Source organism: Anas acuta, chromosome 1 (genome assembly GCF_963932015.1).
Source record: "Anas acuta chromosome 1, bAnaAcu1.1, whole genome shotgun sequence".
In the NCBI taxonomy this organism is placed as follows: Eukaryota; Metazoa; Chordata; class Aves; order Anseriformes; family Anatidae; genus Anas; species Anas acuta.
Window position 1 is genome coordinate 156,840,736 of NC_088979.1, and position 16,871 is coordinate 156,857,606.

The 16,871-nt window shown below is 33.5% G+C and overlaps 1 protein-coding gene across 1 annotated transcript in view; it reads right to left on the minus strand.

The window, feature by feature from the left end:
- Positions 1 to 2,216: 2,216 nt before the first annotated feature.
- The window catches only part of DCN (decorin), a 36,406-nt gene continuing 21,751 nt past the window's right edge, over positions 2,217 to 16,871 (minus strand). The window contains exons 4-8 of the mRNA XM_068668064.1: positions 11,105 to 11,318; positions 10,772 to 10,885; positions 9,082 to 9,175; positions 4,803 to 4,941; positions 2,217 to 3,756 (exon numbers count right to left, since the gene is read on the minus strand). Of these exons, the coding sequence (XP_068524165.1) occupies positions 3,562 to 3,756; positions 4,803 to 4,941; positions 9,082 to 9,175; positions 10,772 to 10,885; positions 11,105 to 11,318 (756 nt within the window). The 3' untranslated portion in view covers positions 2,217 to 3,561. The remainder of the gene's footprint in view (positions 3,757 to 4,802; positions 4,942 to 9,081; positions 9,176 to 10,771; positions 10,886 to 11,104; positions 11,319 to 16,871) is intronic.

Sequence of the window (16,871 nt, forward strand, 5' to 3'; positions counted from 1 at the left end):
GTTTTGCTAACATAAAAATGTATATATATCTTTGGAAAATCCTAAACTTTTGGGATATCATTAATTATAATGATAATAATAATAAAAAAGGGGGGAGGGTGACAAAGGGAAGGTTTCTTCGAAAGCAAAATAACAACTTCAAACTTTATTATCAAGCTAAAGTAAGGCATTAAAAAGGTAAAGCATTGCTTCTTTAAGATATTGTCTTTGTTTCCAACTTATTTTGTCAGTTCAGTGAGAAATTAGAAAGAGATTTTTTTATTTTTTTTTTCAGTTAAAAACCTCCTGCAAGGATTTTAATGAACGTTCTAATAAGATTAATGAATGAGGGAAAAAATGATTCATTTAAATATCATAAAATAGTAGAAAATATTGTCCATAACTCTGAAAAGTCCTTTGAATGAGAGGAGATGAAATTGAAACTATTTTGCAGGTTTGTTCCTAAATGCTGTGACAAGTTATAGGCATCATTAATTAAAGATGACAAAAATGCATTGTTGTCTAATTTTGTTACTGTCTTCTTCATCATAAAAATACAGTTATGACAAAATATGTCTTTAAAAGCAAAAACAGGCAAGGTGTTGTTTTGTGTGTGTGTATTTTTTTATTATTTTGTATTCAGTGAAAGCAATAAAAAGTTGTTGTACTTTTTTAAAAGTTGCTGTATTTTTTAATTCTGTTAAATCCTTACATCATTCTTGTAGCTGAGCATCTGTCACGACACCTTCTCATATCTCTTGTTTTCACTAGCTTGAATTTTCATATTATTAGGATATGTTTTTGGATAGGCTTCCTAGAAGACTATCTAAAATCTGAGAGGTGGTCATCTGTTTTGCCTGTAGTGATCTTTCTGCAGTCCAGGGTTGCAGGAGGGGCTAGGATACCTCAGCACATCCCCAGAAAACAAGCATTTTATTCCTTTATGAGAACATAATGAGAGTAATTCCATGGTTGATGTGGTTGATTACTATCTTCATTATTTATGAAGGGACTGGAGATGGACTGTTTAGACTAAAGTTTTTCTATTTTATATGTCATTTTTTTCTACCTGACACTTTATACCCTATTGTAAGCCCTCCCCTCTCCTCCTCTCCCCTCATTTGTTCTGTATTAAAAAAAAAAAAAAAAAAAAAAAAAAAAAAATTTAAAAGTATCAGGCTTCCCACTTCTTTGAAGTCTTTGCAGATGTTGCATGTAGTTTGGACCCAGTATAGGGTAGTTATATCTGTCAGTTAGATATCGCAGAGTTGGCTGCGTTATGTCTGGAAAATTAAGAATGTGTTTGCATTCAGAATTGATCACCTACAATGATCTTGCTGGAGTCTCATGCTATAGGAATTACCTATTGTCTTTTATTATGGAGGACTGGGAATAACAAAAATCCTATTACATTTCCAGTCCTTTATTGATGGCAGAGAATGAACTATACGAGGAATACCTAGTGCTTAAGAACAGAAGGCAAGTTTGGTGAGTTGGTATTGTATAACTATTAGACAGGCAGAGGAGGACCAATTTCAGATATTTTCCTTTGGACTTAAAGTCGCTTCTAGTTTGAAAGAAAACCTCTGTAGAGATTTTTAAAACTATGGAGAGAAAAAGGGTAACTTGTATATATGTTCACATGAAGCTTTATGTAATAGGTTATTTGTATTATTTTTAAATACATTTCTTCCTGTAAGTTGTATCTGTTAATTTGAATCATGAGAATATTAACTGTGAAATTCAAGCTAAAAAAGGCCTATATCCTTTATTGAAATGCCAATGTTTAGCTTTCTACATGAAGTCTCTTTTCAGTAACATCAGAAATACAACTAAGAACCAAAGAGTAAAACCAACCTCCCTCCTCCCCTCCCCCCCCCCCCAAAAAAAAAAAAAAAAAAAAATCTGCTGATTTTCTGGAGGGTTTTCCCTCCAGTTTTATAGATAATAACACTCAGAAAATGTGAAACACAGAAGAAAATCAGATACAAATGTTGGAACTCATTAGTTTCCTCTTTAAAACAAAGGTGCCAACATGCTGACACATAGTTTCAGAGAAGAAAAAAAAAATAAAAAAAAAAAAGAGAGAGAGAAGAAAAGAGCTTTCACATCACCTGTTCTTACTATAGCTATCACTACATCAAAGAGTTTTATTTTTCTGGACTTAATCATAGTTAAAGTTATGATACATTATGTCATGCTGTCAAAACAAAAAAATAAAGACAAACACTTTGGAGTTTGCCTGTATTACATTATTCTTTAATATAAATGACATATATGTTTTACAAATTAGAGAGATTGACTTTGGAGATTTAAGAGGCTGCAGAAGATTCTTTTAAGGTGATATTTTGATTGAGTATATGTTTAGCTTTGTAGATTGACAGTAGAAATGTGCAGCCTACCTTTGATGTGTTTGCTACCCATTACAATATTTTGAAGAATCTCAATTTGCACAGCTTCAAATCATTCTCAGAAGATACTTCTACAAATGGTGTCCCAGCAAAGTCCAGATAGGCCTTGCACTTTTTAATTTATTTTTATTTTTATTATTTTTGCTATTCTTCTGTTTTTGCTCATAATTTAAATTCCACAAATTCATCAGATAGGGAGCCTGCATATCTCTGCTCAACAGTTAAAAACAGTGTTGAAGAACCCAAATCAGTAAACAATGATGACAAATGTACAATGTAGAACAAGTTAACAGGGAATTGTTACTATTTTTGTTTTAGATATATACATGGATTTATACCAATGGACAAACCCTAATACCTTTGTCTGCAAAGCAACCTCACTGAAGTCAGTGAAACTACTCTTGTGACTAAGTTAAGAGGGATTATCCCTAAGGAAATGTAGTAATTGAGCTCCAGACATAGGTTATAGGTTTTGCACTGCAGACCACTTGTTATTTTGTTCACTAGGATTATGTTAGACTAATCCTGAATAGCAATGCTCTAAAAGAATGTCAAACTTGAAAAAACTATGTGTACAATATGAATTTATTTTTATTTTTTTCCAAAATAATGACATTAGCAACAATTTTATTTGCCTTTGCTAAATAGATACATTCAGAATTAGCTTAGTATTATAGTGATATTTTAAAACCTCCAGGGCTTGAAATAAATTTAAAGGAGGTAACTCTCACCTTCTCAAGTCTCAAAATGACTTGAGAGTCCTTTTTTTCCTCTATTTGTCTTGTGTGGCTATAAAAATATGCTCAATCACTATCTTTTTTTTTTTTTCTTTTTTATATATCATAACTTGACAAATATTTACTCCGAATCTCATATACAGTGGAATCTGAAGAACTGTAGCATTCAGCAAACCAAAAATTACCACAGAAAGCATGCTGGAAAAGAAGGCTGAAATAAGTCAGTTTAAAGCACAGTCAGTAATTCTTTTTTGATGGCATTTTTTATCTTGTAGATCTGCAATGATTAATTTATTTTACATCAATGGATCATCTCCACTTTGAAGTAAACTTTCTGGTATTTGGCATTAATTGTTAGCAACAATTTTTTGAACAGGCCTATTACCTAAATAGGTACTTTAGCTGAAATACAACTGAACCCCATCTTTAGAAATCTATTTGTAATTTCCAATCTGTATTGCAGAGCGTTCATGGATACACCGGAAAGCAGAGGGCTGGATTTCCCAGTATTGCACAGGGTTGCTGAAGAGACTCACACCGGAATATGTAGCCTTTTTGGTGTTGTATCCAAGAGGGCAAAAGTCGTTGATACCAACGGAAGCAATTTTGTTGTTATGAAGATAGACCACCTGAAAAGTATTGAAATGCAGAAGTGAGAAATAAAGTTTCTGTGGCAAATAACATAAATCATTTAATGTCAAATACTTGGTTAACATTGTGCAATACTATACAGACTGACAAAACGTCCACTTTTCCAAACAAACATTTGATTCTTCTTACTTTTTGAAATACCTAGATTATACCAAATTAGAAATAATTTCTAGAGAAAAAGCAGAAATCCTGCAAGGGAGTCCAGTAGTAATACTATCATTTGATTGTACTGTAACTGAAAGGGAAGTGAGATGTTATATTATTAATATAGTGCTGTGGTTCAGAAGCATGTGCTATATATAAAAATGTATTTGGTGTTGATTGGTTTCTCTCCAACTTTCACTATCATGACTCCAAAATTAATTGCTAAAAATAATTAAAAGAGCTGATGGTTACTTTGCTCCAGAGAAACTATTTCTGATGAGTTTTCCCAAGGTAAACTCAGGCTGCAATTTCCATTTGGGAGTCTTCGTTCTTGCGGAGTTTTCTTTACTGTAAAACCTCAGCTTAAGTGAAGACAGATTTCAACTGGTTCTTGCAGATCAGTTACACAGAACTTAAGAATATTACTGGTTTGAAATATATATTTCTTATCTTTGCCTTCCCAAAGGCATAGTTTTGTAGGGTACCAAAGGGATGGTTCTTGGGAAAAAATAAAAAATGTCACTGAGTCAAATCAAACAAAACAAACAAACAAAAACAACGGAAGAAATGTTCTCAGTAAGCAGGTTTTCTGAGCAAAGAAGAAATAAGAATACACAAATAATTCCGTATTTGTTTTTTACCCTTAGAGATACAAATTAATGCCTACAGGTCTACACACCTCCATAGCTACACCCACACAAAAACCAGAATGAGTACTCCCGTATTTTGCAATTTTTCTATAACAATTCAATGGTTTACAAAACTTGAATCAAGTTACCTCTTGCACAAATACTGTTCTGTTCAAAACTGAATAACCATATATACATATCACACAGAGTCTTCCAAATATTGCTCATTGAGGCAGTATAATAAACCATACCTGTATATATTTGTGTTCACCCAGCCCACTAGGTACTCTGACAAGTTCATTGTTATTCAGATGAAGCTCTCTCAGATGAGGTACGTTGTTAAGAGAGCCGTTTTCAACTGAAGAAATACTGTTGAAGCTGAGACCCAATCTGCAGAAAATAAATAAAAATACAAATAAAAAATGATGTCAAACTTGCCCACTTTATCATATTTCTTGGAGTGTTTACATCTATATACTACTGCAGTAGGAACGACCAGGCTAATTATGCATGAAATTTAGACTCACCAAAAGAACTAGTTTAGAAAAGTACATTTAAATGTCTGACATCTGATAAGAGCTATCATAATTATCACTAGTTCATTCAACCTTTGTCCATGGTACTGCATACTTTCATAACTTATATTACTGATGCCATTGTATGGCATCTTTCTGTGGCATCAGTAATATACATAGTAATGTGTAACCCCGTAACCATTGGCTTTTCTTTAAAAGCTGAATAAAAGTTTCTTGCAGGACTTTAGGAGCACTGGCTTTAACTTTCTTGTCAAAATACATAACCCATGGTGACCAGAACTGTTAATTTTAAATCTTCACCACATCCCAAAATATGCATGAGTTAAGAGCCATGTGGCAAACTGGAAATTGGAGCTGAGTCATATGTAATGATCTGCTCATCAGGACACAGAAGTGGGACATTACACATTTTCCTCATGTTCCAGACCAGACCTTTAAACACTGAATTATCCCTCCCAATTTATACTTCCTATTCTTGGTTTATTAATACAATTTATGTCCAGTTTGGAAAACCTAGCTCTATCTGCATGTCTCTGTGTTAACACAATTTAAATTTGCAATCATCAGACTATGTATTTATTGATTTGTGTTTTTTTTTTCAAGACACTCATAAGTTACAATGTTCTGTGTTGCAGTAAGGAATTCAGTGGTAATTCTGCAGTTGTCAGTAAGCGTGCTGTCCTTTGAGAAAATTATCTCTGTAAAAGCTAGATATACATCATCTAGTTTGGGTTATTTATTTATTACAATCCTTTTATAATTTTGAGAAAAAAGTATGTGGCCTACTAATAGCTGAAACAATTAAAGAATTTAATATAGGTGATCAGAATCCCTATGATAAAATAATTTGCTATGGACGAATTTAAAGAAAGTCTGATTCACAGCAATCTACCGTAATTCTTTGTAGCTTGTGCCTGTTTTAGAAGGCAGAATCTGGATCTAGTACAAAATCATAGAACTAAAAATTCTTTCTTGATATTTATAGCAGAGATGTTTCTAGAAATAGGACTGTACAAGAACAGAAGCACATTTCAGAAATTTTCTTTTAAGGATAAACAGTCAAAAAAAGATCTTCCTAGCTAATGTTATGCATAAACAGTAATAATAATGCTCATTTAAATATTGCAAAGTTATCATATTATTAAAAAACAAAGGAAAGCTTAATGAGATCTCCCATTCACATCAATGAGGATTTCATTCACTCAGAGATCAATTCACAGCACCCTTTATTTTTACTAGATTTTGGTAGGGAAAGTTTTTTATTAATCTAATTTTAAAGTTATTAGAACAAAATTCCTGTAGAGAAGAGTAGCTTAAGTTTTAATAAAACTTGGGAGATTTGTTTCTACAGAGCAATTTGCAATTTGGCCTGGAGATCCACAGAATTACAAAGGCTTTCGGGAACAGATGAAGAGAGTGAAAAAAAGAAAAAAAAAATTAGGCAGAAGACTATAAGTTCTTAGTGAACACATATCTGAATTGTCACTTTATATGCAGGTCTATAAGCGGATGTCTCATAACTAGGGAGAACAGCATGAGAAAAGCAGGACTGACTCTCATATTTGTCTGTTGAAGAAAAAGTAACCCATTTACAGATATTAAATATGGAAAAGATCCAGCTCTGGATAAGCTCATGCAGGGAAAAGCTTTTGAGGAAGAGTAAAACTAGAGGAGTCTATACTAAATAAATAAATAAATAAATAAATAAATAAATAAATCTAACTCATAAGCAGTGAAAATATGTGTAATTTCATCTCATCTAAATGTGAATGAACTATCGGTCACTTGGGGCTTTGTTTACAAATGAAATAAGACAAGATTCCTATGTAAAGCACAGGGTGACTAAGAGTAAATAATTAAGAGGAAATAATACGATCTTCATTCCTCCTCTCCCCCCACCATTTTTTACTCACATGGGAACAAATGGGAGGACATTGGAAAGTGACTCTTGCTTACTACATTGACAAATTTTATTTCGTTTAATATTAATGAATTGTTAACATAGTGTTTCAGCTGATTTAATTACAGCATTCCACATCAACAAAAACACATCTAAAAATGGAAGAAATTCTCAGATCTTTTTCATATTCTTTTTTCTCCAACAGTCAACTTTTTGTTATATGCACTTTAAGAAACTGCATTATTCAAGGCTTGAAATGTATGCAGCTAGATCTTTTCAGTAGATTTAATAGGATCTAGATTTTAATAACAATATTTGTATAATGTGTGTACTCCCCTGTGGAGCTCCTTCCTGAATGAAACCAGGAAAGTCTTTGTTCAGTTTACATTCTTGATATATCTATATATATCTATATATATCTATATATATATATTCCACTCCAGCATTATATGAAAACTTTTGAAAGACGTAAGAGTATTTTTACAAGGAAAACAAACAAACAAAAGGAGAAATATTGGTGGCCTGTTAGAATGCAATAATTCAAGAGAGAATAAATGGTAGATCTACACCAAGTTCATTCATGGAATAGTTTATGATTTAAAACACACACACGCATGAAAAAAAAAAAATGTTTCTCATAGGCTGACTGTATTTTAGGGCAACTATTAGACTCTTGAGCAGTGTTGATACAATCCAGGAGAGTGGTCACATGCGTGTTTCTGAAGTCTTAAACACATAAATAAAAATTATTTGTGGGTAACTTATTTTTGTTGAACTGGAAGAAGAAGCATATTTTCCCTTAGATTTATCCCCGCTGCTGTTCTGTAGCTCTCTTTGCTCCCTTCTTTCTACATGTCTGCTGTGTTATGTCCAATTCCCTCCTTTTTCACCAGGTCTGTACTTTCCTTACTTTTCAGCTTTGCAAAATTCTGACAATGCTTAGATTTCTTGCTTGACTGCAGGCCAGAGAACAATTTAAAAACTGGTGCCAACTCAGAGCAGCTCCACATTTCCACACCACAATCAGCAGAGTATCTTGTTTCTCAGTACAGCACAACCACAATGGCATCAGCACAGGGACAGATATTTTTAGCAGTCCATTAGCACTTCTACATGTTGCTTTACGTCTAAGGAAGGAATTCCAACAATATTACCCATGATTTCCAAACATTAATGTCAAAAAGCAGAAAAACTGCATCATCTGAAGGACAGCACACCTCCCCACAGTAAAATAAATTACCGTCTACCTGAGAAATTAAGATCTTGGTGGTTTATTTATTTATTTATTTATTCAAAGTTAATCATTTGTCTGATGGATTGGATCCAATAATTTGAGTAATAGTCTTGTAGATCAAGTACACCTCCATTTTCATAGAAGTGTTTTAAAGTATCATGGTATTAAAAGACCATGTATTACAGGCTCGTTTTCATATTTTAGCACGTTATTTAATGTGAACGAATTCACAAATAATTCAGTATGTCTACAACTGTTTTCAACTAGAGAAATTTATTCAACAACAGATTCACATATTGCCAAGGTATAATCACCACGAAATATGGTGAACCTTTTTCATTTACATTGTATGTTTTTTGTTTTGTTTTGTTTTATCATATTATTGGATTCATTACAAACTTGTCTTTTTTGAGAAACAGAGGAAACATTGGCAAAAGGTCTGTTAATTCTCCTGTAGTTTTTCCTCAGTTTCCAGAAGAATTTGCATAAGCTATGTCCCACATAAACTGCCTAAATTATCAATGGAAATACAATGAAAGAAGTATGACATAACAAACAACTTTAATTGCTTTCTTTATTTTTATTTTTTGTTGTTGTTGTTTGTTTGTTTTTAAATCAAAGAAATAGTTGTCCCTGGCATACATCATTCATAACTGAAAATAATTGTAAAGTGTAGTTAGAAAAAGTGTTTTGATCTGTTATTTCAGTGCACAAGTCCTTAGGAGATTTTTGTGCTAAGCTATTTACTACTCCAGTGATAATAATGCTGATGAAGCCCATAATTATGTTTTCTAAATGTATCTGTGATGGTTATAATTTCAACTAACATTTATATGTGAAAAGACAAAATGAATTATTACTTAGCCAAGTTGGTGAGTCCAGACAGGCCTTCAGCATCAATTTTGCTGATTTTGTTGCCATCAAGATGAAGTTCGGTAAGGGATGGAGGAAGTCCTGAGATAGGGAACATCATAACATTACTTTTGATAAAACTGGATTTTATTTATCTATTCATTTTAATGGACTTGTTTTATGCTGAGGCTCCTTTTACAGTTACAAAAATGATTTTTAGCAGACTTGGCCAGAACAATGAATAGAACAAAGCACTTTCACAATCAGGGGATCTGGATGCTGCTAGTAACAATTTATTTGGCATGAAATAAGACCAAGCTCCTAAGGTCATCAAAGAGCATTTAATTCTTAAGAAGCAGTTAAACAAAGCTTTTCATAGATATGAATTCTAGCCTTTCTGATTATATAAATAAGACATATACAATAGTGTAAGAGAGTCTTCATTTTAGCCAGACTATGCATGTATAAAAATATATAAACACTCGGTGCCTAGATATTTAATAAATAATAACAGCAGAAAATGAGATTACATAGATGAGGAAAAACAATGTTAATTCTATTTTTAGTGGGGTACATATTAGTGTGCAAATTCTGTTTTTCAGGGGAAAAAAAAAACGCTACCACATATTTTAACTATCAGAGTTTCCTCAAAGGAACAGCCAAAACAGGAAATGTGGCAAGAAAGAAACAACTAGTATTAACTTTCAAAAAAGTAGAGCTACTTCAAAACATTCCACTGGCTGAAGAATGAATAAATTGAATATAATGTCCTCTGTATTGGAACCTTCCTTCCTTCCTTTCTTCCTTTCTTTCTTCCTTCCTTTCTTTCCTTCTTTCTGCCTTTCTTTCTTTCTGCCTTTCTGCCCGCCTTTCTTCCTTCTTTCTTTCTGCCTGTCTGCCTTTTTTCCTTCTTTCTTTTCTTCTTTTTTTCTTTCCTTCCTTCCTTCCCTCCCTCCTTCCCTCCCTCCTTCCTTCCCTCCCTCCTTCTCTCCTTCCCTCCCTCCTTCCTTCCTTCCTTCTTTCCTTCTTTCCCTCCCTCCCTCCCTCCTTCCTTCCTTCTCCCTCCCTTCCCTCCCTCCTTCCCTCCCTCATTCCTTCCTTCTTTCCCTCTCTCCCTTCTTCCTTCCTTCCTTCCTTCCTTCCTTCCTCCCTCCCTCCCTCCCTCCCTCCCTTCCTAATTTACAATAAAATGCTTTTAAAAATTGCAAATGTTCCTGTTTTACATTTGTTTCTGTTTTGTATGTCTTTTGGCTTCAGCTCCACAGACTCATGGAAGGATGATTTTATGCTTGTAGAGCTTCAGTTAATTCTGTGAGGATTTACATCTGTATAATGTTGATCAGGTTTACAAACCAAAGTTGGAGGGTGAAAACATTCTTCCACTTTATTTTAAGCATGAGACAAGGAAAACAAAAGAAAATAAAACGGCTTACTTTTGACAGTATACCTCTTGTGGAGCTTCTCATAATGGTAAAACAATATTTTTTTTTCAAGCAAATAAAAGCCAACTGACCAAAAAAATGAGCTATTTTATATTTTATTTTATTTTATTAATTTTATTTTATAGCAGTCAAGTAGTGTATACTCTAAAGATTCAAGAGACTTCCATAATTTATTGATGTTAAAGTTTCATGAGCTGACTAAAAGTCATCATCTTACACCTGTGTAAATCTCTCAAATATTCACTGAAGTCCTTACCTTTTGGGATGCTAGTAATGTTGGTGTCTGCGATACGGATATAGGAAAGCCTCTTCATCCCCTGAAAAGCTCCATTTTCAATGCCAGAGCTCTTGAGTGGATTTGTGCCTAGTTCTGCCAATAAAAGATGTTATTGAGCCGTGCTTCAGTTTATGTATCAATGTCCATTAAACCTCAGATTTCTAATAGATCAAAGCTAATTTGGAGGTACAATTCATTACTTTTCTTGGCTTTCTATATGTATATAGATTTTATGTATAAAATTACTGAGTGAACTAAGAACAACTTCTTAATACACTGTGTTGATTTTGTTACAATTTATTATGCTCTTACCTAAGACAATCACTTGATTCAGTCCATTAAAGACTGCTTTCCTCAACTTGGAGATCTCATTTTCATGAGCCCGTATCTCTTGAAGAGACTTTGGCATGTTTTCTGGAAGTTCCTTCAGGTTATTTTTGGACAGGTAAAGTCTTTCCAGTTTCTTCAGAGGAGCAAAAGCTGCTGGGCTTATTTTGCTGATTTTGTTGTTAACAAGGATTAATGCCTGTGGAATAATAATGAAGGAGACCTTACATGGTAACTGGAAAATTATCTTAAGAATGAAAAATTAAAAACAAATACTTATTATTTTCTGGTGTCTTTTGATCATTTTTAGCCAGTCTAGTGAACTGATGAAAATACAATGCAGTACTAAAATAAATAGATTAAGGACTACTGAAACAGTAAAAGATAGACAAGGCTTAAAAATAACTACAAAAGGTGCTTCATTGCTGAGGTATATGCATCTTCTGTTAACACCCAGAAGAATCATAATTTATATCCACATTCATATAAAATTAAAATGTTCTGTTTGTCTTAACACCTCACCCACCCCCCACCCCCTCCCTCACCCCTCCGGGCAGATAAGTGGGGAAGCAGTGTTGTTTTTTAATTCTGTGTAGGAATCTAATTTATTTTCCCCCTAACTGTGATATCTAGACTCTGGGTAACTGTAAGAAAATTAGATCCCTGTACAGTCAGGGAAGGGAGGCCTCCATGAAAACTCTGTTAACTGTAATAGGTGGTCTCCATTTTGAAATAGGTGATCTCCATTTTTTGAAATTTTACTTTACCGCTGACATATTGATTAATCAACTATGACATAAAAGAGGCAAAGTCCCATTACTGCCAGAAAAGTAATTCAGGCTAATGGAAAAGATTTCAGATATAACAAATATGAGAATGAATCTCATAACATCTGTTTACTATCTACTTATAAGACGTATAGCTTTACATATTTGTGCAATGAATTAGGTAAAATGGACTATATAGATATGGATAGCATTATCTGTTTACATTTATTACTGGGAAAAAACTATAGAGCATTTTTGTTAACTAACTCCATCATGCCATTTTTCAGAAACAGAAGACAATAGTTGTTAATACATTCCCCCGAAATGATATTGCATATATTATAGTTAACATTCAGTGTATCTTAATACATTTTTAATGTTTTCAGAATTAAACTTTTATTGGTATCTGTGTCAGCACCTACCTATCAAGAAAATTGAAAGAGGGGTAAGAAAATAGTATAAAATTGTATTTGATGCATGTTTCTCCCCTAACAGACTTCTCTTGCAGTTCATCCTGAGCAAAGCAAGCCGTGTGTTCTGTACATGGTTTCTCTGAGTATGCATAGAGTTGAGCAGATCTGTTTTTAATTTTGAATGCTAGCTAGCAATGCCACATTTGCAAGAGGAGGTAGAAAAGGTCATTCACAGTTCAGCAGAGTATTTCACTAACAATAAACCTCTCCCAAAATAAATAGATTGGTCAGAGGAATCTACAGCCACAGCTCTCTTGTATTTCAGACTGTTATTAGAACTTCCATAAGAACACATCAATTTTGGTTTCCTAAGAGAAAATTGTAAGAATTTGGAGACGGATGTAGCTTCTCCCCTTAGTGTACTAAAACTAACTGCAGGTATTAGGACACAGGAAACATATAGTTATTGTGAAGAGTACAACTTGAATTATACAGATTAATCTCTCTCGTTGTTCTTATTATAATAATGGAATAAATGAATGAGCTACTGCTAAATACATTCTTTTGCTGTTGTTGTTGATTTTACCATAGTTTTATTTTCCATAAATATTTAAACCAATATTCAATGAGTTTAGGCTTGTGAGCACTTGTAATTTTTATCCTATATCCTGCTTTGTAGTGTTTATTTATTTCAGCTAAATATTTCCTTAACTTATTATTATTATTATTTCTTATCTGTTTTAACTTGTTTTCTTTTTAGATAAAAATCCTTTTGGTTTGATTATCACAGCTGATGTTCTGATACAAAATACTTCTCACTTGAAACAGGCAGGTATATATTCAGATAGGCCCTGTAATGTAAATATTCTGTGAGTAGTTGATGTTCAGAGAATAGCTAAAGCTCTTGCAAGAACAACTGTTAGTCCTGACCAAAACCAGAAACTGTCCATGTATTAAGGATTAATCTGTTCTGCTTTGCCAATGCTTTCCTGAATATGATCATGTTATCTTGCAGAAACACACAAAACATTTTTTTATTCAAACATTCAGAAAATCTATCTCATTTAGAAATGATGATATTTATCAAAGGTATACTTAAAAATACTTTCACTGTGGTAACATATCTATGGTGATATAAGCTGGAAAAGTATTGGAAAAGTATCACAAGCCTGTAGTTTTCAATTTCTTTGTACCAGAACATCAGTTCTCTCTTGCATCATGCTGCCTAAGACCCTGTTCCTCCTATTTTAAACCTACATTATTTTTCACACCACTGTGCTGATTTAAAGAAAAAACAAGCCCACACATCAGAATTTGCAAGAGAAGTTTTACTGTCTCCCAGAGCAACAGCAAATGATGAGGATAACACACCAGCAGAGCACCTGGCCAGCCATACCCATGGGTTTCTTTCCTACTTCACAATAACTCTATTATATGCAAGACTTAAAGAAAGAAGTTATTAGCTTTGGAGTGCTGCTGTTTATTTTCCTCAGAATGTGTCCCGTATGGTTTGCATGTAACAAAAGTTAAAACAAAACACAATAAAATTAAATGAAAAACTCAGGGGAATTTAGAGGTCAGTGAAAACAGGAACTAGAGAAGAAAATCTGAGGGAAAACATCTGCAGGCAATGTTATTGAGGAAGGGATGTAAGACAAAAAAAAAAAAAAAAAAAAAAAAAAAAAGCACATGGACTAAGTTTCCTGAATATAGCCCAGATGGCATGGTGGGACATTATTATATTCATTTTGCTATAGGACAGCTCCATATACTAATTTTGTGCAGGGCAAGCAATTCTCAGAGGTTAAAATGAGAGTCAATCTGAAAGTGCTGAAAGTGCTTGAACCATAGCTGGCACTTGTAATGTTGCTAGTATGGAATAATTAGGCAAACCTAAGAAATGGAAATGTGACAGTTTAGGGTAATACTGGAATAGAGCCACAGGAATTGATTATTATTATTTTTTTAATCTATCTTCCTCCATGCTTCCTTTTCTTGGTGGAAGGAATAAAGATGATTCTTTTAAAAATAAATAAATAAATAAGGGGGGGGGGGGGGGGAGGGGGGAGGGATGACACCAACACTGGCAGCTCACACTCTTATCCTATGGATAGGAAAATGCATATATAGCATGATATGTATAGCATAGCTTTTGCCGCTCTTATTCAGCTCTTACAGTATAAATATTGACTTTGTTATATTTATTACTATATATTGCAATATAGTAATACCTATAGACTACTTCATCATGATCTGCAATTTACACAGTGCTCAAAGAAGTAAAAAAGCTTTGTTCCAAAGATACTTTAATTGTGACTGAACTACCTCTAGCAGTAAATATTGTAGCAACGATAACAACTACAACAAAATTGAAAAAAATAGTAAATAAAAAAAAAATAAAAAAAGGAAAAAAAGACTGCATGAATGCTGCGCAATTAAAGTCCATGGGAGTCTGGCCATTTATCTCCTTTTGGTCTGGTTTCTGCCTCAAATATTTATTGCCTAAACAAAAAGGAGAGCTCACAGTACATGAAGATTTTGGAACACTTGCTAGCATGCTCTTGTCAAAATATACCCTGACAAACTGCAGAGTGTACATGTGGCAGTCATGTAGGAACTAGCATGGCATTGTTCTTCTTGGTGTTATCAAAATCTGCAATTTTTGCTCTGGCTGGGGGTGAGAAGGGGGATACTGTATCTTTTGGTACAACTTTATTATGTGAGAATCTCAGGGAACTGTTCTGTGGCTTTTGCATCCTTACATCTGTCCTTCTTAGTTTAGAACAGTTTGAAGTGAAAGCGTTGCCAAAAGCTGAAATGAACTGTAAAACAATCAGCAAATTATTATCAAGCGTAATACATGCTGATACATCTGTTTTGCCAGCTGGAGATGGTACTCTTACCTAACATCAAATCTTTAATGATGCATGTGGCCTTCAGGGCTTAAACTGAAAAATCAATCTGCTGACCCAATGGAATTTTTTTAATTTCCTGGGTTATGTATTATATTATTACCTGTTATTTTATTATAGTGCTGCTATGTACAGTAATGCCTTAAGAATTGCAAGCTGAGGAATCAGGTGTCTAAATAAAAATAATATATATTTTTTTTTCCTTATGGTTTCAGTTATTAAGACATATTCATATCCTGGACATATAGTCAAGTTTTGCCAAATTATTAGGAATTAATGTGCACATGTAGGGGAATCAAAAACAAGCAAACAAAAAACAACCAACCAACAAAACCAAACCAAATCAGACTAAAATAAAATAAAATAAAATACAACAACCCCAAAAGAACTTTACTTCCTTCTCTAATTATGTTTTACCAGAAGATAGAATTTTACAAAATAAGCATTCATTTTTAAAGTCATTTTAACAATAGTAAAGACCGGTAAACTTGAAATAGCCAAGAGGCCCTGAATGCAAGAAGGTCTCTGAATTGAATTCCAGATGTTTTAGCTTCTGAATGGCCCAAGATATACAAAGTTAAGACAGAAAAAGGCTAAAGGTAATAAATAAATAAATAAATAAATAAATAAATAAATAAATAAATAAACAAACAAACAAACAAATAAATAAATAAATAATGGTGCAAGGATTCTTTTTATGTTGTGTCTTAAGGTAGGTTTTAGTAAAGTGGATCAAGTAGACATAACTAAGAAAGGCAAGGAAAAATGGATGACATAGGAAGGAGATGGAAGAAATGGATGGAAGAAGGAGATGGAATTGAAACAAGCCTGCCACTTGACGAAAGAAGGCTTTCCTAGAGGAAAGAAGGCTGTGGAAAACAGTTTGATCGCATCCACAGAAGCTTGTTGAGTAATCTCAGCAAGCTGAGGAGCCTGGTGTAGATCTAGTTTGCACTGAGTTTGAGCCATCACTAGTAAGCGTTGTGTAACATGACTTGCACAGATGACCAGAGAACTGCTGGCTCTACATTTTACTGCTCCAATAAAAATAATCCTTATGCTCTGGCATTCTAGAGCCACTTGCCCTTTCTTCAAGGGCACAACACTGCCCTTGTCAACTGGGGCAAATATTTATGTCATTTATTTTATCATAAATTACTTGTTTATTTTACTGCTTTATTCTATTTTTTCCTTTAGTTTAACATTCTGAATCTCTCTAAAATTTTTAGGATGTCAAACTATTTTCTCCTGCTATTTTGCAGGAGACAGTTCTGACAGTTGTAAAAATAAAAAAATAAATATATATATATATATCTTCTGCCTTTTACAATAGCATCTCTGTAACTGTTTTGCCACAAGTCTAAATAAGAAAACCTTTTACACAGTATCAGACAATTTTCTTAAACTCTAAAACCCTGTCCTTAGCTCTAAAACGGTTTGTCTTCTATTTTTCACTTTTCTCCTGAGTCCTCTGAGTAAAAGTATATTTCATGTTTCATTTTTTAATAGTATGAAGTCTCATTCAGTTTTTGTAGTACAACTCTAATAGTGTAGTCACATTTTCATAGATTAATTGAAAGCTACAAAAATACCAGGTACACCACAACTATTGAATAATGATTTCTGGTTGTCTTCCTTTGCAGGCATTTATTGCTTGCAG